The following is a 26,365-nucleotide window of genomic DNA, read 5'->3' on the forward strand; positions in this document are numbered from 1 at the left end:
AGTAATGATTAAAGCAATTGAAAAAAGTTAGCTGAGTTTATGAAGTCCAGTAGTGAGTGATGGTATGCTCCCTGCGTCCAGGCAATACATAAAGCAGGGTTGCGCGGAGAAATACGGGCTATCTACAGGTGCCGGATCCTTGTAGGCCTGTGGGCTGGGCCTGCAGTCCCACAGTAAGTGGTTAATGTCGGCTTCAACGTCCTCGCATTTACATATCGGACACCCAGGCCGAGGAGAGAACTGTCGGTACTGAGGCCAGTTCCGAGTGACGGCAGGTGTGAGGGCAACCCCGATCCGGATCCTCCGAAGAGCAACCTCCTCTGCGCGGGTAAGACCGCAGGGGGTTACCACACACGGAGGGATGAGAGCACGTGTGCGTCGCCGGAGGTGTTCCTTTCTTGATGAAAGGAGGGCAAAGTTGTCCAAATGAAGGAGCCGTGGCAAAGATGGGCCTGGAGTCACGAGGCGGGTCGCAAAATCTGCCTGGCTTTGAGAGGTCAGCAGATCCCGTGGAACCAACTCAATACGCACTGGCTGTGGGATGCGTGCCTCGAGCCGGTGTCCTGACATATTACTGGGCAGCGGCCAACATGCCGTAGATTGAAGGGCGTCAGTGCGGATGACAACGCGAGCCGCAGGGAGCAAAGTTGTGGCGACCATGGAGGAGAGTGCCTCCTGAACTGCAACGAGCCGAGCACAAAATGACACAGATGGTTTGTAGCTCCTGCTGTGGAATGTAGTCACAATGGGGAATTGGCCAGGGTTTGGCCTAGCGGTCGAAAGACCACCTCACAACTTTACAGGCACGTCTTCGAACTACATATGAAGTACAGAAAGGACACCAGAAATCTTAAGCGCGCGTGTAGCGGAGGAGAAAGAAGAAGAAGAAGCGGTCCAAGAGCGGTGCTTGAGCGCGGGTGTGCATCCATGGCTGAGACGACAGACACGACGGACGAAGTGAGCGACAGCACCACGACGCTGAGGCGCACCAGCACCACCCTTTCCAATCCGGAGAGCTCCATCGTTGACATCAGCGAAGGTGAGCGGCCTGCCATACATGGCGAGCAAGAGGAGCTAACTAGTAGGCGGTACGGCCTAACTATTACCGTCTTTTCAGCAATCGTTGATTTTTAGGGCCATTTACTGACAGCTTGGAGGCGTTCTGCGAGCACGTGGAAATTGCATTGTGAGGACTAAGCCTTTGTTTACCACTTAAAGCGTCCTTCAGCTCTTACGAAGCGCCAATGTGGCGTCGTTCTAAATTTTGGTTTATTTAGGCCGAGAGACATGTTGATGACACATTGAAATGTACAGGAAGCAGTAAGCAGGCACAATTAGCGTTGCTCGGGTCTGTATGAGCACCGCTGGTTCCTTTTCCTCCGTCCATGGAGTTTGGTTGCAGTGACCTTCACTTAAGCGCCGCCACTGCGCAGGTGATGATGGCCCGCGGTTCCTGGGCTGTATGTTCCCCGGCATCTTCTACGTGTTCCTCGCCGTGCTCGTGGTCGGCCTGGTGATCTTCGAGTACAAGACGGCCGGTGAGCTACCATGTATCTGGCGGCTTCCCTCCTCATCGCTTAAATACCATTAATTTGTCCTAGGGGTCGTCTCCGGCCCTCTAGAGGCGACGATATCAAGCACTGGCCTAGGTCTGGTATAATGCACAGATCTCTGTCCATCTCATTCGTATAGAGAACCTAGAAGATTGAATTCTTAGAAGCGCATTATCGAACAAGAGGCGGGATGGAAGGCTCAGTCCACCATCCAACGTTTTCACTGGAGGACCTGTCTACAACAGACGAGTCGTCTTGCCGAAACATTGGTGAGTTGAATGAGGCTTCCGTCTCGCCCGCTGTTCGACTTTATGCTGTCATTGGCTCAAGCGGCACTACGCCTTCGTCACTGCTTGGTCTGCAATTGCTTGAGGTAATGACCTGCGGGCGAGAGAAAAAAAACATTGCGCAGTTGGAAGGGATCATGACGTTATCTCGTTTCAGCTGCAGCGAGTCGTAGTTTATTTACGGCCCCCTTATAATTTGCATCGGCGCTTTGCTGAATATATTCCAAATAGAATTGAAAATTCGAAATGCGATTGTTATTTTGGCCGAAGCCTAACATTATGAGATGCGGTTAGCTTGGGCCCTGACCGGTGCAGCAATGACGTCGGTGGTCTTCCGTGCTCCGACGGTTACTGTTAAGATGGGCTTCTTTAGGCAAACTTTAGCTGATGGCATATTCGCAGTTATGCACGCAACTTTCGCAAAAGCACATAGCGGTACCCTGTGCCGGAGCTCGGCAACACCAGCTTTACGCAGCATAAAAATAAACTGTTCTAACGCGTGCAAACTCTAAGTCTCGAGCACGCTTTCGTTAACGGGTCAGCGTTAAGCGTCGCGTGTAGCAGAAGATCCGGTGTCGTCGTCTTCAGCGGCGTGAGCGAAAAATCCGGTCTGGTCGAAAGGTGGCTGCGTCGCGTGCAAAGCGGCGGGTTTGAAAAGTGATTAAATATTGAGAATCAGAAGGTTGCAACTTGACTCAAATATTATTAGGACCTGCAAGCATGAATAAATTGCGCTGAGAAAACAGTCGGCGTAATTAGTCGAGAATTGAACCCTTCGGCTGCGATTCAGACATGCTACACCTAGGCACGCAGGCACTATATATTTTTATTGCCGGTTTCGATGGTTTACAATAGGGCACAAACAGATTATTTTCTGCGCGGCACTCTCAACGCAGACACGTTCCTAAGGCTTTGTTACACACGCGTCGTGTGGTCTTTGACATAATGTAGGAACCGTGTCAGCGTGGGGAAGAGCCGCTGCTAGCACGCTTTAACGCTATCGCGTCACACCCTTAAAGGTGGCGATGAAGTGTCCTCCAACTGTCTTTGTTCCATTTCCTTTGCAGGTGTGCGTCAAGTGATCTTCGTGCCTGCAGAGATTACGCCCGAAGTGGTAGCTCCTGCAGTTCTGCGTAGTACGGCCCAGCCTCGGTTCTTGCTTTACATCTCTCTTGGCTTTCGCCCAGGAAAAATGCTAACTACCCTGCAGTAGGCTTTTGTTAGCAGTACAGCCGACTCTTCAGCGGCTTTTCTCGGACTGAGCCACTGCTTCGTCAGCTTATCAAACAGGCAGAAAAGGAGGCTTTGCGAGTAATCGCAGCCCATCGTCATTTGCGAGTGAAGGAAATAACGGGAAGTTGTTACTATCTGCGGAAAACATTTGGTTTGGGTCTTCCTAAAGTCAGCTGGCCGAATGCATGTCGTTTTATGTTGTTACGTTGCGTTTGTTCGCAGGATAGGATTTGTAGCGGTGTCACACAGTCACAAGGTGTGCGCAAATGCATCGTCAAGGACTCAAAATTTTATCACGAACCACAAAGAAAACCATCGAGGACTGAGAAGAAAAGTTGTGAACTATGCACGGATGCTCACACTTGATTAATGTGGCGAATTGGTTGTGTTGGTACACAATTACAGGCACAGCAGCACACAAGAGACGGGGCAGAGTGGACAGACAAGGACGAGCGTCTCTTCATAGTTTCAATCGTTTCAAAAGATGGTCTACGTTTTTACTATAACTGACCGTGCCAGCAAGCTTTCCTTTTCGCTGGGTTGGCGGTGCACCAAAGATAACATACGTGGTGAACGAACATTGAAGAATGGATGTTTCGGCTGTGCACAGGCCTTCGTCTATTCTCGAGCAGTGTAGTGTTCGTTAATCAAGTCTGTTTTCTTTCTTGAATTGCCAACCCAGCCAGTGCAGCCCCAGTGACTTTTATATCCTGCATCTATGCACTAGTAATCGCCCCTGGTGTGGCCCTTCGCCAGGCGGTCCCAGCGTCGACGTAGCTGCGACGCTGACGAGGGAAGGAAGCACCCACTCTGTTCCCGGCGCGAGGAAGACTCGCGGTCACCTCAGAGCCGTCACCGATGCCAACGGCAGCACTGCCTCGCCCAAGAGCCTGATGAGGCGTTACCTGTGGCCCTTCGGCGCAACTCCCACCACCCTCAAGACCACCACCACGCCCAAGTGGCGGCCACCCGGTCAGTCCTTTGAGACGCTTATAGTGGACGCACTCGACGCTTTTTCTAGGGGCCAAACTTTTTCCCCTCTATTTACGCCTGGTTAATACTGAAACCTGACTGGCGGTCAGTGGCCAGTGTGAAAATGCACAGAGCTGATAGGGGCTTATGTGTATAGGCCGCGCTAATATGGACACCAGTGACAACTAAATTTGGAAGGGACCCTTAAGCTCTGTATTAAGGGTATGACGCGATAGAGCTAGTAGGTTAATGCCCATATATGCGGAATTGGTCATTCGGTACTTGACATTCATATATCCGTGGGAGTCCTCGTACTACTACTGGTGCAGTAGCGCAGTGGATAGGCGATACGTCAGTGCTCAGCGATGGCAGGTGCTGCCACCAGTGGGGCGACCCGGTTGCTCTTCTCGAGGCCAGTCATTGATTTCACTGCCACGTGCCACAAATTGTTGAGCTTGCTCACGATCGGGTGGCCAGGTTGCGATTACGCCGCAATGTGACGTGCCCACGTGGGCCATCTAGCTTGCCTCTGCGGGTATTTTTCGCTCAACGCCGACGACGACGGAATTTTTGCAGGGCAGTAGCTTTAACGTGGTCGCGTCGAAATCTCGCAGCGTCGTGCTTCGCGGTGAGCGTGTCCCCGTGCGACTACGAGTCGTTCCGGGAGCGGGCCTTCTACGTGACCGAGTCCTCGTACGGCGGCTTCTTCTGCGCCGAGTGGGTGCAGCACACACACTGCCCCGTCAACCGGGACCGCTTCGCCGTCTACAGCCACTGCGACGCCACATGCAAGGGTAACTGCACTGTTCGAAACGTGATTGTCTGTGGCGCGCAACATCGCTGGAAGGAATCTTTTCCTGCAACGAATTACGGTGAACAGCTGCTAAGGCTGCGAGGACTTGAGTTATCTTCTGTTCACGCGAGCCGAGAGAATGATGACACTGATAGAGACGCACCACTACTCTTTTGCATGGTAACCCTCAGAGCGTCCAGCAGACGATGCAGGACGCGATGCACCAGGATTACATCAAGAGAGCCGAGAGATCTATGAACATCATGGTGACACTGAGAGAGACGAACTGTAAAAGCACGTGGAGTTGAGCTAGTTGGTGCATGGCAGGATTGAACAGCGTACACAGGACGAGGACACGTTCTTGTCGTTTCTTCCTGTGTCCTCGTCCTGTGTGCGCTGTTCAATCCTGAGAGAGACGCACCGCTCTTTTGCATGGTAACCCTCAAAGCGCCCAGCAGACGATGCCGGACGTGATGCACCAGGATTGTCTGTACGTGTGCAACTGGTCAGCCAAACCTCTCTTCCGGCGGAGGAGAAGGTTAAGCATGTTACGCCCGGGGGAGTACTTCAGAAACAGCGAGGGTCGTTCACGACGCGTGCTCGGGAAACGCAGGCCCTTCGGGACGCCAGTGCGACACGCCCACGTTCCGGCTCTGCACCACGGAGGACAAGGTGTACCAGTTCTACTACAGCGAGGGCCAGTGCCAGCCGCTGGACGTGGACGAGCCGGGGTGCCTGGTGGGCAGCAACCGTTTCGAGGACAGGGACTCCTGCAATCAGGCCTGCGGCGGTGAGTGCGTTCTCCTTGTCGGCGCCAGTCGCACAATCGCCAAACAACGACGTTGGCTTTCGCAACGTGTAGTGCAGCTACGGAGCCTACCGGTCTGCTGGCCTTCCCATTGAATTAGCGAGATTCTCCTTCACACACTCTCAACACTGTTGCCAACTGTGGTGATCGAGAGCCTAGCGCTCTTATATGTGGACCCAATAGTGTGTACTAAACTGACGGCGTCGATCATTTAAGGTCACGTGATTCTAATCAATAGTATGACTACCGTTTTCTTCGTTAAACCAACTCTTCTTGGAGGCATTCCTGCAGTGTTTTTAAGATGAGGGTGCTGCGAAGTACAAAATTACCCTGTTTAATCGCATTTCTATGTTTGCTTAGAACAGTGATTCGCTATTCTTGTGCCCCCTTTTATGCAAACGTTGTCGGCAGAAGGCTCATCTTGCACCTTCTGCACTCTCAGCCTTCAGTTCTCTGTATGAGTCTGCCGAGTTTTAGAGAAGGGGCTTTGTTTGAGACCTTCTCTTTTGTAAAGGAGCTTTGGGGCATCGTCATCATCATCAGCCTAAGTAAAATGAACGACGAAGGACTCTCCCATATCCCCCGAGAGCCAATAGTTTTTCACTCATCCCTCACTCCAACTAACCCTAACCTGTGCCAGCTGTGGCCACCTTATCCAGGCGTTCGATAAAGTTCCCTATGGCCGCTTAATCGACAAACTATGCCATCTGATTCTGCACCCCTTGATCGTTGACTGGATCCGTGCCTTTTTAAATGAGTTCGTCAGTGCCAACTTCCTCTCATCCCTTTTACGCGTGAAGTCTGGTGTCCCCCAGGGCACTGTACTAGGCCCCCTTCTCTTTGTAATACATATTGTCACCGACAAACGTAGCAGGAAGCGGGAAGCACAGCAGTTTACTGGGGTGAGGCTTGCCGAACAGCCGCGCTCATTCGAGAGAAAGATGTTCGGCCACGCGCCGGGAGACAGGTTCGACCACCAGGTGGCGCCGGCAGAATGTCAGTAGTGTAGCAATATTAATGATCTACCGCTTGGTGTTTCTTCGAGAGAGAGAGAGAGAGAGAGAGAGATAAACTTTATTGGCGCCAAAAATTGGTCGATTCATCGGAACCCGGGTGTCTTCATGTTGAAGTTCCGAGTCTTCCAGGGGTGGTGCCCTTATTCCAGGACATCCGACTGTTCGTTGATGATTGTGTCATATATCGGCATATAAGAAATCCATAGGACATCGTTGACCTGCAGAATAACCTTTCTCAGTTGCAGCATTGGTGCGAAAAGGGGCTCATGTATTTACAATACCTCACTAATTTCCTTTCACCGTCGTCATATATTTTGCTCGTCTGTATACATTAATAATAACGCCACAGTTTCTTCCGTCGATAATTACAAGCACTTAGGCGTTCATATTTCATGCGACCTAACTTGTACTCTCCATATTACCCGCATCACCAACTCTGCAAACAGTGTCCTTGGGTACCTTCGGCGCAACATTGTATTAGCATCTAGTTCTCTTAAATTACTCGCTTGCAAGACATTCATCAGACCGAAACACGAATATGCTAACTCCATTTGGGATCCTCATGGAAATAATCTAATTATTACTATTGCATCAGCCCAGAATCGTGCCGCTAGGATTATCTCATTTGACTATCATACGAGCATCTCAGGACTAAAATCGCTATTACAGTTACCTACACTATTCATCCGTCGTAGCGTAGCGCGCCTACGTTTATTTCATAAATTCGTTCACAGTACTGCAGCAGCCAATCAAATCATCCCACGCTCGCATCGCATTTCCCGCCATAAGCGCCCGAACGCTGTATACTCTGAACGTGCACATACCACAACATTCCAGCTTTCGTTTTTCCTAAAGACTGGAATGACCTCCCGACTGAAGTGGCCGCCATCACCAACCATCAAGTATTCAGGTCCGCCATCGAGGAGTTTCATTCATCAATGTAACCATTGTCCTTCATTTTAAGTAATGTATAGTTATATCTGCCGTCTTATGCCCACCCCGAAATGTCCCGGAAGGGACATTTGAAGACGAATAAATAAAAAAATACATAAATAAATAAATAAATCCCATACGCCCACCCAACTCCGTGCTTGCCTTCTCTTGGAATCCAGTCTGTTACCCTGAACGACCATCGGCTATGCTGCCCTCGTGGTACATGCCCTGCTCAAGCCCATTTCTTCATCTTTATTCCGACGCGTTTGTTCTCTGCTCTCTTCCTGCTTCCTAATGATACACACATACAATTTCATTGCCCTATCACTGCGTTTTTCTCAATTTATATTAGACCTTCGTTAACCTCCACGTTTGTGTCCCATAGGTTAGTACCGGTAAGCTGCGGATCGTGTATAATTTCTTCCCGAGGGATAGTGGTAAACTGCTGTTGATGTGCTCAGAGTGCCTGCCAAATGAATCCTTATTCATCCGTAGCTATTTCACTCTTGTGGTCTTCATATTAGTTTTAGTGCGCTAAGACTAACATCTCGACTGACTGATTTCGCCACTGTTTGTCTGTCCATGTGAACCCCTTCGTGGCAGGTGGGTCACCTAGGTCACGTGACCTTGCGGCGTCATCACAACCTGCCCACAGAATAGTGAACAATCGGCCCACTGTGGCAGGTGGCAGCTCAGTTAACAGTTTATGGGTGTTTAACGTCCCAAAGCGACTCAGGCTATGAGGGACGCCGTAGTGAAGGGCCCCGGAAATTTCGGCCACTTGGGGTTCTTTAACGTGCATTGATATCGCACAGTAGACGGGCCTCTAGAATTTCGCCTCTATCAAAATGCGACCCTCGCTGCCCGGATCGAACCCGCGTCTTTCGGGCCAGCAGCCGAGCGCCACAACCGCTGAGCCACCGCGGCGGGTAAAGTGATTGGTCGCTCGGGAAGAGCAACCTGGGTAACACAAGGCGCAGCACCGGTGGCAGCATCGCTGGGGAGTGGCGCATCGGCTAACCGCTGTGCCACTGCGCCGGGAGCGGTATGAGGACTCCCGGCGATATATGAATGTAAAGCTGAGAATGACCAATCCCGTATTTGCGGACATTGATCTATTAACGCTATTGCGTCTAGCGCTGAGGCGAAGCTTAAGTGTCCCCTCCAGCACTAGCCCTCCTACTCGCCAATTTCTCCGATCTTTGTCGGAAGCCTGCTTGACCTTGAAAACCGAGCCCATAGCAGAGAGCGAAGTGAAGACCGAAGTGCTAGCGCACCTAATTCGCATTTGACCTAACCATGCTAAAGCGTTCTATATATCTTTAGACCTACCGTTTTGTTTTGCCTGTCTAGGTCATCGATGATGATTTGCAATGCCACCAGCAGAGCGCAGATTGCTGAGCTATTCTACATTAGCTTCTCGAATTATCTGACTACCGCCTGTAAACACGCAGTGAATTTTCCAGGAGAGATCGTGTCTGCTTGCCTGACGCCTTTCCTGATCAGTGGTTTATCCCTTTCCGTGTGAAGTACTATGGCAGCTGTGATAGCCTGAGTCGTTTAGATACGTTTAGCCCCTTCAAATCAACTCAAAGTGCACGCGTTCCCGGGCTGGGTGCTTAGAATGGTTTTAGCTTTTAGAATACTACAGGAGATTTGAAAATATATCCTGTAGGGTATGCTACCCATGTGGCGCTGGCTCGTGTTAGGCTTAGAGTAAGTCCTCTCATTTTCCGAGAGGGATGGTGAATCTGCCGTTGTCATCTCTAAATTGCGTGAGCATTAAGCAGCGAAAAACCTGCGAATTTCTGCCGCTGGCCCGCCTTCAAGACCGGTGACGGAATACGGGACGCCACCCGGCGTGTCCGGCGTCTGATTAGTGTGTATTACCCGAAACCTTCCTCGTTCCTGTCCGTATATGGCCCCGTCTTATCCCTCTGACTCCGCTGTTATCACGTTGCGTACAGTGAGGACATTGAACCAAATGGGCAGTGAGCGCTCTCGTAGAAGGGAAGCCCTGTGGTCGGCACAATAATCGCCGCTTTATCCATTGATGCGGCAAGGTGTCCAGCCGTGATCCTTCTTTTAACTGATTTACACTATATCCTCACAGCATGCGTCGACTGCGCAGACCAGGACACGCTGGACAGCCGCTGCCGCGACGAGTGGGAGGTGGCCACGTGCGCGTTCGACCACCTGCGCTACCTGTACTACTACAACCCGGAGTCGCGCGTCTGCGAGATGTACAACTTCTGCGCGCGCAGCGCCTTCCGCACCGTGCACGACTGCGAGCGGGCGTGCCTGCAGCGGCGGCCGCCCAGCGACCACGTGCATGCCCCCACGGCGCACCAGCTGCGCCGCGGCAGGAGGAGGATGCACGGGGCGGCGTAGCGCCTTCACTTGCACTGCGCACATATCTGTCTTTCTCGCATAAACCGTCTATTTGTATTTGTTGTCTCTGGTTCATCTGTATCGGTGATCCTCGAAATGGTCTAGTGGGGGCGCCATCGTCAGCCTTGGGGCTACTGTCTAGTCTCACGCAAAGTAAGTCTTAAATGCACACTAAAGGGGAATACAAAGTCGAGCTACATTGACAGCTATAGACTAGCGTCGCGTGAAAGCAAATACGTAATTGTGACAGAAAACAGGGCGCTAATCAGCCAGAAAATTGCGTGAAAGCACCGCGCGACTTGCGGATTCCTGCAGCTGTGCCTGGCCATGATTGGTTCATCGCTCTCTCGTCCTCCAGCGCTATTTCGACGGCGATGGGCAAGCACCGACCGAGAACCGACCGGGCCTTATTGACAGTGTTGACTGTTTTCTATTAAACGCGCGGTTCGAGAGGCTGGTGTGGAGATGAGCAAGCACGTCCCAAGACGCTGCCTCTCGCAGAATTAAGACGCCAGTTTTGCTTCCCATAGTGAATTTCGTCATAGTCGACTGCGAAAGCATTATTAGCCTCACTACGAGAAAATCCGGCGACGTGTGTGTGTACTCGCAGATGGTGCTGAAAATTCCGGCGACGGCAAGAAAAAAAGGGGGTGGCGTCCTCAAAGGGCCGTACGACGCACACAGCAAGCCGAGCACCGCCACTTGAGAGAACCGTATCAATGTAGTTGTTCTATATACACTCGCCACTGGCCGACCTCCACGTGGCGCCAGTTTTCCTGACAACATTCGTACCACAATTGTGACGCAAAAACCGTTTGTCGCACAGGGTTCCGGGTCCGGGTGTCATACGATTTCTCTTTGTAGACGCTTGTATGTGCTACTCAAATTGGAGGCTATAGCTTGCATGAGGGCAGAAAACTGGGCGAGTTGGAATGGATTCATCTTTAAGCAGCGCGCAACACAGGACGTAAAGGGAGAAACACGAGACGACACGAGCGCTATGTCGTCTCGTGTTTCTCCCTTCACGTCCTGTGTTTCGAGCTGCTTAAAGATGAATAGTTTGCATCAAGGATTCAAACCGGCGACATAGGTACATTTAATTGTCTGCTCTACCAGATTTGCAACCATGGCGAAAAAAAAAAAATCGGGTCGTCAGTCTCTGGTGTGTTGGTGTGTTTTAGTGCGCGCGTCTGGCGCGGGAGGTTCATCTAGAGCACGGTGGTGATCTAGAGTCAGTTTGCAGCGCTGACCCGCGCATGCATGCGCGCGCGCAGCGGGGATGTTACCGCATGTTATCACGTGCCACGAAGGGACCGACACTCTCCCCTTTACTGTTTATGACTAGGCTTCAAGGCTACCGCCGGACGCTCCCTCCCGAGTTATTTTTTTTTCTCCGTGTGTTGTCATACACTCGTGTGTGTCTGCGGGCTGTGTCATCCCAGATATGTCCGGAGGCAGGGTCGTCGTGCATGACACGCAAAAGGGAGGAGCACAGAGCCGTTGGAACAACGAGCAGCTACCGTGCACGGGCCCACAGGGGAGCCGTTCTTTCTCCACCACGGACCGCCGCGGATACAAAAACGGCCTGCAACTCACTGGCTGGGAGCGGAGGCAAAGGGGGGTTGTAAAGCCGGGGCTCCACGCTGCATGCTCAGTCGTCTGCGCACAACAGATGTCATGGGATGCCCAGTTGAATCATATTACACACACGTTGTCACGAGTCATTGGCTTGTCTAATATAAACACACACATCTTCCCTACTAAAGTTGAAACTCTGATATACCATGCATTGTTCTACTCCCACATGAAATAGTCACTTGGTCTGGGGAATGACAACCCTAAGTAACATGCATAACATATATGGACGGCAGAAAAAATTCAAAAAAATATTTCTAACGTTCCTTATTACCATCTGTCTCTTCCGCTCTTTCAGAAACATAATGGCCATATACGATATGTACGCTTACCACTTAGCTTTAGCCTACAAAAATGGAAATTGGAAACAACGTAGGTTCTTCGAGCGAACCGGCTTCCTTACAACAAAAAGTTGTGCACTATCCCGCCCGTTACCCAGACAAATGGAATAAATTACTTCGTCGCACAAATTATGGCAAACAGATATGATATGGTGTTACCTTCAAAACTTGCTGAATTTACTGAATAGACATGACCATGAACTCGAGCGACTTCTAAAGATGATATCAGATTAGTTTTATTCGCGACAGAACCTGTTTCTTCTTGACATGCTCTTTTGAAGACTGCATGCTCATGCTCTTGATACGTTTCTGCAAGGAGATGTCTTGTTCGTTTTATTTGCCATGATGGTGATTTTTCTTTTTGTCTAAATTTCTGTGAAAACCTGCATTTTATTACCTAATAAGAGGCGTTCTATTGTTACACTTTCTTATTTTCTCAGTGCAAGAGTTTGAAACGGGTTCAAAGCTTTCACCTTTCCCCTTGTCTCATTATTTTGCTGCCAGTCGGAACAAAATCGCTCCCTTGTTTCTTTCTTTTTTTTTTCGCAAAACCGTGATCTCGGTTTTTCGACCAACCGAATTTCTGCGTACGTTTCGTGCAAACGTTGTCATCTTTGTTTCTGTGAATCTTGAGCTGAAAACCCACGATTATGATGTGTTGTCGAGCGCACATTTAATTTTTGTGCAGGCTTCACTGTTCTGCTGATGCCTTTTTCACTTTTTTTTTGCTTCTGGACGGCAGGGGGCTGGGGGGGGGGGGGATGGCTCAATAGGCTCAATAGGAGGTACAAGCTGAAGGTAGTGCAGGCCTACGCGCCTACATTTAGCTATGATGACCAGACCGTTGAAAGCTTCTCCGAAGACGTGGAATCGGCAGTGAATAAAGTAAAATCACACTACACTGTACTGATGGGCGACTTCAATTCGATGGTGGGCAAGAAGCAGGCTGGCGAGCACGCGGTAGGCGACCTTGGAATAGGCTCTAGGAATAGCATGGGGGAGACATTAGTCCAATTCGCAGATAGAGATAATTTACGGATCATGAATACCTTCTTCCGCAAACGAGAGAACAGGAAGTAGACCTGGAAGATCCCCAATTGTGAGACTAAAAGTGAAATTGACTTAATACTATGCTCTCAACCTGGCATCGTTCAGGATGTGGCCGCCCTCGGAAAGGTGCGCTGCAGCGACCGCAGAATGGTAATGTCTCGAATTAGCTTAGACTTGAAGAGGGAACGGAAGAAGCTAGTGAAGAGGGAGTTTATTAGCGAGCTAGCGGTAGGAGGGAAAATAGAGGAATTCAGGATATCGCTGCAGAACAGATATTGGCTTTGACTGAGGAAGACGATCTTAATCCTCATACAATGAACGATAATCTGACAGCTATCATTACGGAGTGCGCAGTAGAAGGAGGCGGTGGGACGGTTCGACATGATACCGGCAAGCTATCTTAGGAGACGAAAGATCTGATTAAGAAACGCCAATGCCTGACGGCGTCTAACCTTACCGACAGATAGAATGGAACTGGCAGAGCTATCGAAGTTAATAAATAAGCGCAAGGTAGCCGACATAAGGAATTTTAATACGGAGAGAACCGACATTCTCTTAAGAACGGAGGTAGCCTAAAAGCGGCGAAGAAAAAACTAGGCATAGGTAAAAATCAGATGAATGCGTTAAGAGACAAGGAGGGCAATGTCATTAGCAATATGCATAACATAGTTAATGTAGCCGAACAGTTCTACACATATATGTACAGTAGCCAATGTAATCAGAACGTTAATGAGATAGACAGTAGCGCACAGTAATGCGCCATCCCACCAGTAACGAAAGAGGAAGTAAAGAAAGCCTCCGGAGCATTGAAAAGGGGAAAAGCAGCTGGTGAGGATCAGGTAACAGCAGATCCGTTGAAGGACGGAGGGGATATCGTGCTAGAAAAAGTAGCCACCCTGTATACGCAATGCCTTATGACCTCGACCGTACCAGAAGATTGGAAGACCGCAAATATCTAATTCATAAGAAAGGAGACGCCAAGGACTTGAAAAATTACAGACCGATCAGCTTACTGTCCGTTGTCTACAAGGTATTTACTAAGGTAATCGCTAATAGAGTCAGAGCAACATTAGACTTTAATCATCCAAATTATCAGGCAGGCTTTCGTAAAGGATATTCCACAATAGATCATATTCACACTATCAATCAGGTGATAGAGAAATGCGCAGATTATAACCAACCCTTATATGTAACCTTCATTGATTACGAAAAAGCAGTCGACTCTGTGGAAACCTCAGCAGTCATACAGGCATTGCGTAATCAGGGTGTAGAAGAGCGTTGGTCCAAATACTGGAAGATATACATAGCAACTGCTCAGCAACCATAGTCCTCCTAAAGTCAGCAATAAAATTCCAATAAGGAAGGGCGTCAGGCAAGGAGACACTATCTCGCTAATGCTATTCACCGCCTGTTTACAGAAGTTATTCCGAGGCCTGACTTGGGTACAGTTAGGCATAAGAGTTAATGTAGAACATCTAAATAATCTGCGATTCGCTGATAACATTGTCTGGCTGAGTCACTCAGGAGGTGAGTTGCAAAGCATCATTAATGAGTTAGACAGGCAGAGCAGTACTGTGGGTCTAAAAATTAACATGCAGAAAACCAAAGTAATGCTCAACAGTCTGGCAAGAGAACAGCAGTTCACTATTGGCAACGAGTGACTGGATGCGGGAAAGGAATACGCCTACTTAGGGCAGGTAGTGATCGCTGATCCGGATCACGAAAGGGAAATAACCGGAATGATACGAATGGCGTGCAGCGCGTATGGGAGGCAGAAACTTGGGCTAGTTGGATATTGTTTGAACTCATATTTTCTAGCGCTTAGTGAACACAAGGGACAAGAACACAAATACAGCATACGTCCTGTGTATTTGTGTTCTGGTCCCTTGTGTTCACTAAGCGCTAGAAAATATGAGCATATGGGAGGTTCTCCCAGATCATGAATGACAGTTTACCAATATCCCTCAAGAGAAAAGCGTACAACAGCTGTATCTTTCAGGTACTCACCTACGGGGCAGAAACGTGGAGGCTAACGAAAAGAGTTCAGCTTAAGTTAAGGACAACGCAGCGAGCCATGGAAAGAAAAATTATTTATTTATTTATTTATTTATACAGAATACCCCTAAAGGCCCTCGAGAGGGTATTACATTGGGGGGGGGGGGGGGAACAGGCAAATGAACAGAATAAAACAAAACCACAAATATAAAACAACAAAAGCAACAATATGACACTTCGCATGACATAAGTAAGCAAAAGAATCAAAAGAATGGCAGCGCGGCAAAGAACGAAGATTACTGCAGTATTAAACTTATACAAACAGAACACTAATGCAATGAATCATTTAATAACATACCCTGCAATAACATACCCTGTAAAGGAAGCCATGAAAAAATAACAATGTATGCGAAGAGTTAAGCAGTAGTTATTGAAGATATAAGATTAAAATATTTATCAGGATCAGTGGTGGTTGCGATATGTGAAGGCAGAGTGTTCCAGCCAGATATTGTGCGTGGTAAAAATGAATGCGCATAGTTAAATGTTCTGCACGTGAAACGCCTAACTTTAAAGGGATGATCGCGGCGGTCAAAAATCGAAGGAGGCAAAGAGAAAAAGTCGTTATGAAGTGATGGATGATGATAAAGTTTATGAAAAAGTGATAGTCGTGCAATTTTGCGGCGGAGACATAAATCCTGGAGACCTGCGCGTTTCTTTAAGGCTGTGATGCTGGTGTTACGTGAATAATCGGAGTAAATAAAACGAACGGCGCGGTTCTGCAATGATTCAATGTTATTTATTAGGTAAGATTGGTAGGGGTCCCAAATAGCCGGGGCATATTCGATTTTAGGTCGAATTAGAGTGGTATAGGCGTAGCGTTAAGGCGTAACGTATAGGCGTAACGTTAAGAGACCGGAAGTGGACAGAGTGGTTGAGGGAACAAACGCGGGTTAATGACATCCTAGTCGAAATCAAGAGGAAAAAATCGACTTGGGCAGAGCATGTAATGCGAAGGCAAGATAACCGCTTGTCCTTAAGGGTAACGGAGTGGATTCCAAGAGAAGGGAAGCGTAGCAGTAGGCGGCAGGAGATCAGGTGGGCGGATGATATTAGGAAGTTTGCAGGCAACTGGCAAAGGACTGGATTATTAGGAGAGTCATGGGAGAGGCCTTTGCCCTGCAGTGGGTGTAGTCAGGCTGAGGATGATGGTGTTTTTATAACATCGACGAAATCTGAGATTGATCGTTTTAGTGCTCGCGCACTATAAGAGGGGCGGTGGACGCTTGTAGTGATCCTTGTCTGGCAGTGGGTTGCAAAGCAAGCGCCTCCCTCTCTCCACTTTGCCAGCCACGGCAGGTGGCACCGCAGACGGCGGCGCGAAACTGAGGAAGGAGCTCAGAAGAGCTGATTACTCTGTCCTCAAGTACCGGACCCCAAATAAAAGGAAATGCAGGAGAAAAGGAACACAGAGAAATGAGCACGGCATGTGGCAAAGAACCAAGCCAAGAAGACTGCAGAAGTCTTTGTCGAAAAAGATTTTAAAATGCTAAACTGTACGACATATCAATCACCGTCACTGAAACGGAATGTTCCAAACAAACCAGCCCTGTGTACGACTGTCGTGTTTCTGTAATGTTAAAAACAGGTAAAAGTCGTCCCATACGCTTTGCTCGGGATGCACATGTGCCGGGAAACGGAATGGTGTTTAGAGCGGCACTCTGTAGTAAGTACGGCTAACGCGCATACGTTGACTGGCCTGGTAAAGGCGCAAGACGCATCTGTACTAAAGCTGCATTTCAACAGAAGAAATTAGCGTAGTATAAATCAGTTTCTGCGCTGACGCCGCAAACGCGACATTGTTCTCAGAAATGTAATTTGCTGGAAATTCCGCATGATCCTTGAAAGATACAACGCGCAGGCTTCGCCAGGCGTGCAGCAGGTCAGTAAAGAAACTGTTTGCGATGCCAGTCTACTGGGCCGCGTAGATTTTCAAGGCCACCCGGACTTCTTTTCCTCTTCGCACCGCTATGACGGAGCAAGTTCATCGGGTCAAGGGTGAAGTGGCTACACGCCCGCACCATCCGAGCCGCTCAGCACAAAAGACAGTGTTTGTTTGAACAACGGCGCCGCACAATTTTTCCACGCCGGCATACAGACTGCTCGTGCAATCAGTTCTTTTGCATAACGCACCCCGAAGGAGCAGTCTGCTCGTCCCGTATAGACGCAGCACAAAAGGCAGCTGCGGCGGCCGCAAATCGCAGAATGGGAGCCTGTCGACCTCTGCAGTGACCCCTACAGGCGTCAAACGTATTTTGCCCCACACGCGGGTGGTTGTGGTGTGGACACGAGCTCCCTCTCGTCGTCATTTGGCTGCTCGGGGTCCCCCTCCCTCGAGCCGACAAGCCGCGAAGCGACGACGCCTCTGTTCACACCTCAGCCAGCCCGAAGGACGAGTGCCTGGCTAAACAGCCATTCGAGGGATGAATTTTCAAGCGGGCGCCTCTTCCCGTGTCCTGTGCGGGCCCACACGGAGCCGCCCTTTTTCCATTCATGCCGTCAGCCTCTTTTATCTCGGATGGGATCAGGCTGAGTAGTCGCCGGCAGCTGCGGGCAGACCGGAGCGGCCGTGCGCTGCTTCCAGGTGGACTTCACCATGTATAGAAAGCAGGCGGTGGAAAGGAATTCATTAATCAAACGCTGCAGTGGCAACTAAGGCTCGACAAGCGCGTTTTTCAACGGGAAGTAAGACTGCACCACGACCACCAATTCATCCGTAGATCCCACTGCGGGGTGCCGGTAGTGTTCTCCTATACTGTCAAAAACGCCCCACATTGGTTTTTTGTGGCATTCTTAAGTACTTTATGATAGCGTGGATAAACTGTAAAAGAACGATTTTGCTACGCATTGGAAGGTTACGCCCTTCCAATCAATTATTCATTACAGTTCATTAAAATATTCCACAGTTGCCTCAAAATTGAATGTTACGTCCAAGAAAGCTGGACTTGAACTCGGAAGTTGGTCGTTGAACTGCTAAATTCGTGTAATGCGGAACTTCATAATGCTGGCTAGTGAAAAGAGTCGTATTCGAAAAATATGTTCTTTTTAAGACGGGGAGCGGGAGGGGGGGGGGGGGGGGGGGAGTGTGAGGAGTATACTAACATGTCGTCGGCTTCAGAGAAAGATGCAAGAAACGATTGGGCCTCGACATTAGGCTGGCCACATTTAAGCCAGGCGGCCTCTTTCTGAATGCGGGTTTGATCTTTTAAACTGAAATGAACGCATATTTGAATCGATGAAACGTAAACATCATTATTTAAGAAATTCGTGCACTTCCAAAGGAGCATCGAATGATGAAGCTGATAATGTATTTTTATCGCGCAAGGACATCTAGCTATGGCCTAAGAGCGCCATGACACAAGGTGTTTTCGACTACTCGAGGTGAGGTCGAGGACCCATTTTCCAAGCCTTTCACCCCAGAACTTAAGATGACTTATATGTGCTGAGACAATCCTTTTCTAGCAGCTGTTGTGCCAGCTGTGATTTGAATAACCTTAGGTGGATAGGTATGCAGCATTGTATGAAATTCTGTAGGCAAGCACATCGATGTTCATGTGCCTGATCGGCACAAACACGAAAGTCGGTCTTGGTAGGGCATTTATCATGAACATGATGGTATATGAACATGCCATGAACATTCTGTGCTCAGTAAACGTAGAGCGCGGCAAACAGCGGGACGTAAGAAAGACGAGCGCTTTCTTACACCCCTGTGTCCGCCGCGGATCACTGTGGATCCCCAGCTAGCCCACACCCACAGCTCAGCATGCTGTGCAGTCTGCGCGAGCATGCCTCATCACAAACATGTGGCCATTCTACCGAGCTGCCGATGGGGAAAAAGTGAATAGCGTGTGCGTTCCGCCCCACTGCGCTTCAGTGCACCGCCCTTCGACTCTGAAACGGTGCCAGGAGACGTTCCGCATCGCCGACGCTGGCGGGCGCGTCCGTCCAAGTTAAACTCTCAATGACTCAATTTCTCAGCTCGTTCCTCACGGCCCCCTCATCTGGAGGCGCCTCTAATAAACGCTCTCTAATCAGAAGAGGATCAGCTTACCCTTTCGGCCGCCAGCAGCGCCAGAGAATGGAACGACAAGAAAAGGAAAGCCACGTTTTCCGGGTCCGTTCAAGAACGATTAATCACTCGGCCGCGTTGCTGGTTCGTGGCCTTGCGAGACCACGAGATATCGTGGCTCGTACAAGCGTTTCTTTTGTTCGGGACGGCGTGGCGCAATAGTTATCGTACACGTCTAGCGGCTCACGCCGCCAGCTGAAAAAGCCTCCTTTCCGATATTGCGATACACTTAACTCACACCGGCGCTTCTGTGTTGCGCGCTCCGAGGACAGGTAATAAGCGTGCCCGACTTCTGCGAACCTATCGCGCGCGGGTAATGAGCGGTGGAATACACAGAGAAACTACGCGGAAGAGACGCAAAGGATGGCGAGCTGGGCTGAGCGTATAGATTCCTGGTGAGAAGGAAGCTTCATGCGGGGCGGAGGCCCGACGCGCGGTATTTCATCCGAAGGTGTCCATTGCTGTTCATTTGTTGCGCGTCGGAATCTAAAGTGGCTTCCTCATTACCGGCTCGTGTACCGTAGTTGCGAGACGAGTGCATATAATTGCAGTCGTCGGCTTCTAAGCGATCGCAACGTTTGTGCCTGGGCTGTACAAACATGAAATGATGCAAAAATTCAGACAAGGAGCGCGGTGGGAAGAAGAAGAGGGCCTTTGGCGCCTGGTAGCGTGCCAAAGAGCCCCTCTCTTTTTCAACTTTCGGCGTGTCGGGTTTTGTTTGACCAGAGCTAGCCGCCGAGGCTGCTCTCTACCTCGATCAGCAGCGACAACAGGTGCCAGGCTGTTTCCCGCCGTGTGGTTCTACCAGGGGGGTCTTCTGCTCTCGTCACACTTTGATCGGCCACCGCCGCAGGCGCAGTTTCGAAAGCGCTCGTGCGCCATTGTTCTTCTGCCAGCAGCCGTAGTTCGTCGTGCAAGCGCTAATCGTGGCCAGAACAAGCACCGGCGTCATCAAGCTCGCTGCTCATTACACTCTTCTTGATTATTTCGTGCGCCGTCAAGGTTAAAGCTGTCGCATGCTCTTACCTGGTAGGATGATGCGACGAGGAGATATCGTGTAACAGCTGCCTCCCTCACGGGACTTCTTCGTGTAAGCGTCGAAGCCGCAGTCCTTTATAACGTAATGCCATCGTTTGAGATTGCGACTATCTCGCAACTATCTTGCACGAGCCAGAAAAGTCGTTGGCGCTCGAACTTCAAAAACAAGACCACCGGGCTTGTTGTGAACGAGGATGCCTCGAGGACGCCGCCACAATGGCTAGGCCTTGACCTCCCATCCTGCCACTCGAAGCTGCACTGCGCCGTGATGTCACAGCGCGTATTTATTTATTTGGAATACTGCCAACCCCGAAGGGGCCATTATAATAGTGGGTTGAAGAATGAAGACAATAACGGAAAACACATACACAGGATCAACAGTGCGCATAACAATGGCAATTTCAGCGAGCACAATAAATTTTTACAATGTTGGCTGCGCGGTAATACATGGTTGCAAAGCGTTCCATTCGCGTACGGACTGCGGCAAATAAGAATACCGGAACGAGTTATTGTGTGTGGGTGTGTGTGTGCGTGCGTGTGCCAACTTGCCCAGCAAGACGTTCTCTTGGTTGCTGAGAGCCTGAGCCAGGTCGTGCATAATTTCCACTAGCTGTGTAACTGTTGAAAGTACGCGGAAGAAGCCATGCTGATTTTGGTGAAGTATACGGCTGGTTTCTACAAATTCTGCAATGAACTTTAAGATTATATTTTCTAACATTTTACAGAAGCTACAGGTTGATGAGATTGGTCGGTAGTTAGTAACACGTTTTCTAACCAGATTTTTTAACTGGGGTAACTTTGGCTAATGCCCACTCATCTGGAAGGCGACTATCTTGTATTTGAAGAAAATGAGGTGTAAGGGTTTGCTGACTGGTTCAGCGTACCGTTTTAAGAAAGAGTTAGGTGTTACCGTCTGGCCCGGCACACTTCTTTAGATTGATATTTAATAAGATGGAGAATAAATCAGACTCTGAGACTGTAGGCAAACCAGACAGTTTTTGGCTCCCTTTAAATGTATAAATGGCTGTTCTGGAGTGGAGTGTTCTGTATGAGACAATACACTGGAGAGGTGCTGGGATTGTATGTATACGGTAATATGTATACGAAATTTTGGCAATATACTGCCAAAATTTCTGAGAAGAATTGTTAATGAAATTGTGCAGTGTGGTGCTATTAAAACGTTGTTTAGCGCACTGTATTTTAAGGTTGAATGGTTTTCTAAGAACCCTCAAGTCAGAGTGATATACCCAGAACACTTGAATATTTTATTTGTTTTTCGAAATCTTTTGATTTTGAGTTTTAAGCAAATTATATCGCGCGTAATCCACCCATCGTGTTTCCTCGTCACCTTCGCTACTTTTGGGATGAACCTTTTGATGAAATACATGACATGAAACTTAAATGGGCGTGGACTAGAGGACTGCTGTAGGGACGGCTGGCGGCCTGAGGAAGAGAACCGACGGGGTGACGGCGCAGCGAGTCACGTGATTCGGTAGATGCGAGGCGACCGAACGCAGCTGTGATGAGGCGCGGCTGCCACGTGGCAGGACGTCAGCGCCAAGTATCCGCTCCTCCTGGTTTGAAGGTCATAACCACGTGACCTTCAGCTTTGTGCGGGAGGAGTAGAGCATCCGGTGGGATCCGAAACCCCGACCTCCGCTTGTCGCAGGCTTGCACTTGGGAGACGTCTTCATCGTGCAGTCCTGCCATGGCGAAGGCTTTTTGGAGCAGCAGTCTGCGAGTTTTCCTCACATTCTGGGCTAGTAGATAACGAAAGCTCCCTGAAACTCGTTTATTTCACTCTAGGCTTGTATATCGCACCGAAAATAAATTATGACGGCGATGACACTGAGGAGTACAGCGGTCGCTAAAGAATTTTGCACGCTTGGAATTGTGGATAACGCTCAGAAGAAACATCATCACAGCATGGAGTATCACAACACAGCAAAGCGCGGCATAAGCCAACAGTATAATAAAATAAAACGTGGCATAGAATAGTATAAGCCAAGGCGCCATGCCAGCGTGGTTCTGCTGGGGGACTGCTCGTACCATGAGTACATTGTTACGAGCCATACGTATAGACGGCAGAATGTACCCCCTTCTTACGGCGGAAAAGGGCAAGCTCCTACAATGCACTGTTGATTTCTCACAATATTGATAATTTTCGTGGCTCCCGCAGATATATATTGTTTTGGATATATATTGTGGTGGCTCAGTGGTAAGGGCTTTCGGCTACTGATCCGGAGTACCCGGTTTCGGCCGCGTTTCGATGAAGGCGAAACGCTAAGGCGCCCGTGTGCTGTGCGATGTCAGTGCACGTCAAAGATCCACAGATGGTCGAAATTATTCCGGAGCCTTCCACTACGGCTCCTATTTATTCCTTTCTTCCCTCAGTCCCACCTTTATCCCTTCCCTTACGGCGCGGATCGAGTGTCCGCCGATATGTGAGACACGTACTGCGCCATTTCCTTTCCCCAAAAACCAATAATTGGTTTGAAAAGGAAATGGCGCAGTATCTGTCTCATATATCGTTGGACACCTGAACCGCGTCTTAAGGGAAGGGATAAAGTAGGGAGTGAAAGAAAAAAGGAAGAAAGGTGCCATAGTGGAGGGCTCCGAAAAAATTTAGACCACCTGGGAATCTTTAACGTGCACTGACATCGCACAGCACACGGACACCTTAGCATTTTTCCTCCATAAAAACGCAGCCGCCGTGGTCCAATCTTCAAAAACCATTTTTTCTTCCTATTACGGGTTCCCGGGCTCGAGCCCGACCGCGCCGGCTGCGTTTTTATGGAGGCAAAACGCTAAGGCGTCCGTGCGATGTGCGATGTCAGTGCACGTTAAAGATCCCCAGGTGGTCTAAATTTATTCCGGAGCCCTCCACTACACCTCTTTCTTCCTTTCTTTCACTTCCTCCTTTATCCCTTCCCTTACGGCGCGGTTCAGGTCTCCGCCGATATATGAGACAGATACTGGGCCTTTTCCTTTCCCTAAGAACCTATTATTATTATTATTATTATTATTATTATTATTATTATTATTATTATTATTATTATTATTATTATTATTCCTGTTATGACGTGGGTGGACGCTGCTCGAAAATGGGACCAATTCTGTGCCAGTTGAGGTTAGACAAAACCCCGCATGCTTCGTTCAATGTATACATGTATAAGGGCGTCCAATTCGATGTTATATTTGGTGATGGTGGTGGAAACTTTATTACATACAGGGGAGTTTAGGACGCGCCCGTCGTTGGGCCCCCGCACGGCCCCACTGCACTCAAACGTTCATGTCCCGGAGGCTCATAACGCTGGCAGCCCGGCCTGCGGCGATGGCTTGCTTGGCCGGGTCTTCGGAGCGCAGTAGGGTCTCCCAAGCCTCCCAAGTGGTAAGGTGCTCCAGGCCCCGCGGGGGAGGATCCGCTAGGCAGAGGAAAACGATATGATCGAGAGAGGCTTTGGGGTGGTGGAAGAGGGTACAGGAGGGGTTTGTGTGGACTTGGTGATAGCGCGAGCGTATATAAGGGTAGGGTAAGGTGCGTGTTTGGAGACGTGTTGCCTCTTTCGTGTGTTGTGCGCCGCGGTGGCTTAGTGGTTACGGCGCTTGGCTGCTGACCCGAAAGACGCGGGTTCGATCCCGGCCGCGGCAGTCGAATATCTATGGAGGCGAAATTCTAGAGGCCCGTGTACTGTATGATGTCAGTGGACGTTAAAGAACCCCAGCTGGTCGAATTTTACGGAGCCCTTCACTACGGCGTTCCTTACAGACTGAGTCGCTTTGGGATGTTAAACTGCAATAAAACAAAAAAACCTTCCCTGGGTTGTGTCATAAGTGTTTCTTCGCTATTCATTCATTCATTCATTCAATCAATCAAGCAATCAATCAATCAATCAATCAATCAATCAATCAATCAATCAATCAATCAATCAATCAATCAATCAATCAATGTAGGTTACAGCGGAAATGTTAGCATAGGCACATATGATTTATATACAGACGGAGGTGCCAGAGCAGTTTCCTAAGCGGAGGAGTTCAAGCACACTTTTGCGACAGCTGCTAACATCTGCCTCGCACTCGTCTGCATTAGCTTCTTTGCGTGTGGTAAGTAACACTGCGACTCAGTGTTCTTCAAACCAGGGGGCTAGCACTGTGAAGTATCCGAGTTGAGACGGCGCTGAGTCCTGCAGTTACTCGCCACTGAGCTCACTTCCGATGCTCACTTACTTGATGTCGTGCATGTCTTTGCCGCGGCTTTGAATCCGAGTGCCCCCACTCGCTGTGGGTTTCTCCCGATCTGCGACTAACCAGTGCCCGACATCCGCCGGCAACGGGTTCTGACACTGGGTCCGGCATACACGGGTCTCACGTTGGGTTGTGCGATATGAACTGTTGCGTGCACAGAAAAACGATCCTGTCACTCGCCAACTGAATTTTTTGAGACTGCTAACCTGATCCGTTTACACACAGTGCTCTCTTCGAACGCGCTGGGGCAGGATTTATCGGCGTCGTCGTTGTTGTTACCTGCGAAGCAATGGCGCATACGCACGGTAGGGGATTGGCCAGGGTTTGGAGCAGATCCAAACGGGAGAGGAAGCCGTCCAGACTTATCTAGAACGATTCATAAATAAAAATCGAGGAATCTGGGAAAGTGAATAATGAATTGTGCGAGATTTTGAGGAGGTTGGAATGAAAATCGAGGAAACAGAGCCAAAGGGTAAAAATCAATCATTTAGAAGGTAACAATTCGAGAGAAAACTTATTTTATGTATTGAGAGAAAAGTTGAGGAAAAGAAGCGTAACAAAAATCTCCCGGTCTCGATAACGTACTTGTGAAGAAGCTCATCACACACTTTCTTAAGGGCACGCCCTTCGGCGGTTGCACCGAAGGAGAGGAGGACGAGAACAGTAAATGGAAGCCCTAATCGTGCGAGGGGAATTTGCAATTACTTAATTCTCTGCCGTGCAAACCGCCGGCAGTAGAGGATGAAATGATCGAACGATTGAACGCCCTCGCGTGAGGCACGAAGGTTTGGCGTGGTGAACCCAGAACGGCATAAATAAAGATTGAGACGAGGAATGCTGCAGTGAAACAGCGTCATGGAGACCTCCTAATGCCTTGAAACAGAGGAACGAATGTTCTATGGGAATTCTAAGTGTTCGTAGTCCGGAGTAGCAAGGATTGGCTCATGGCTCAGTTTGGGATGTGGCTGGAGACGTCCAAAACGGGACGCATTCACCACGGTAAGGTTAGGAACGACGTGGGCGACAGACCCATTGATGGCTGGTTTCTCTAACAAATCGGTCAGCGAATTTGAAGTAATGCCACGGTGCCCTGGGATCCTCTGAAAACTCACCTCTTGCATATGAAGGAGCACAAAAGTACATTAGGGATCGGTACAAAAGACTAGTTGTCTTCCGAGCGCTGCCAAGACTGAGAAGCAGTCAGATAGAATTATTGCATGAGAAATATGGGGGGGGGGGGGGGGGGGACTTCTTGACTTGTGAAACCGATAGTGTCAAGGGAGGAGGACTGTATCTCCAAGTGTCTGGCCAACAACAAAGAGAGCAGGAGCCGGTTCGTGCATGAAAACTGTTGTAGTCAGTAGCCACATGCAGTGGCTAGGCCGTCTGCCTGGCTTGGGTTGGCTGCGCGAAGGGGGGGTGGTGTGGGGGAGGTGCCCGCGGGAGGCTGGCGGCGGCTGGCGCGCGCCTCGTGCTCGTGCCGGCATTCGCTGGGCTGGAATAAAGCTGTCCGGTTGGCGTCTCAACGCTCTCGTTTTCCTCAACCCAACAAAAACAGCTTACATTATTTCCCTTCTTAGTATGCAGCGAACCCAAATCATGCCTTTATGGCAAGTGTGCGAGAAAAAAAAAAAACTAATGTCGAGAAACGCAGCACAAAATATTGACGTATAATCGGGGACCTGCACAGAGTAACTCCAATCTAGTGCATGGGAATAAATAGGTACCCTGCTTTTTCTCCATGTTGAGAGGCATCTGTGAAAGTTGCTGCGTGGCTGGTATACTGCAACTTATCCCAAAAAGTGAAAGCCGCATGTGCAATGTCTTTGTCCGTGTGTTTTGTTTGTCATGCATCACGTGACTGAAACGGAGCTTCCATGCAGTTCGCGGCGTTGATTGAATAATCGATGCGGCGCCGCCTTAATGGAACGACCAGTTATTATTAACAA

The 26,365-nt window shown here is 49.4% G+C and overlaps 1 protein-coding gene across 2 annotated transcripts; it reads left to right on the forward strand.

Moving 5' to 3' along the window:
* Positions 1-297: 297 nt before the first annotated feature.
* On the forward strand, positions 298-10,001 carry LOC144135551 (uncharacterized). 2 transcript variants are annotated; one of them, XM_077668194.1, is made up of 7 exons: positions 298-1,039; positions 1,434-1,538; positions 2,908-2,976; positions 3,830-4,045; positions 4,660-4,839; positions 5,452-5,628; positions 9,727-10,001. In XM_077668194.1, the coding sequence occupies exons 1-7, from the start codon at positions 823-825 to the stop codon at positions 9,984-9,986; spliced, it is 1,224 nt and encodes a 407-aa protein (XP_077524320.1). In that variant the 5' UTR covers positions 298-822; the 3' UTR covers positions 9,987-10,001. The 2 variants fall into 2 exon arrangements, with proteins under 2 accessions (XP_077524320.1, XP_077524321.1); XM_077668195.1 differs by lacking the exon at positions 4,660-4,839.
* Positions 10,002-26,365: the final 16,364 nt, after the last annotated feature.

Source organism: Amblyomma americanum, chromosome 5 (assembly GCF_052857255.1).
Source record: "Amblyomma americanum isolate KBUSLIRL-KWMA chromosome 5, ASM5285725v1, whole genome shotgun sequence".
Taxonomy (NCBI): Eukaryota; Metazoa; Arthropoda; class Arachnida; order Ixodida; family Ixodidae; genus Amblyomma; species Amblyomma americanum.

What these genes read in the sequence shown, in the direction of transcription:
- LOC144135551 (XM_077668194.1), top strand. Translation starts at nt 823, where the DNA reads ATGAAGTACAGAAAGGACACCAGAAATCTTAAGCGCGCGTGTAGCGGA. An exon ending in GCCCAAGTGGCGGCCACCCG is followed by an intron (nt 4,046 to 4,659) that starts GTCAGTCCTTTG and finishes GAAATCTCGCAG; the next exon opens with CGTCGTGCTTCGCGGTGAGC. An exon ending in CTGCAATCAGGCCTGCGGCG is followed by an intron (nt 5,629 to 9,726) that starts GTGAGTGCGTTC and finishes TCGACTGCGCAG; the next exon opens with ACCAGGACACGCTGGACAGC.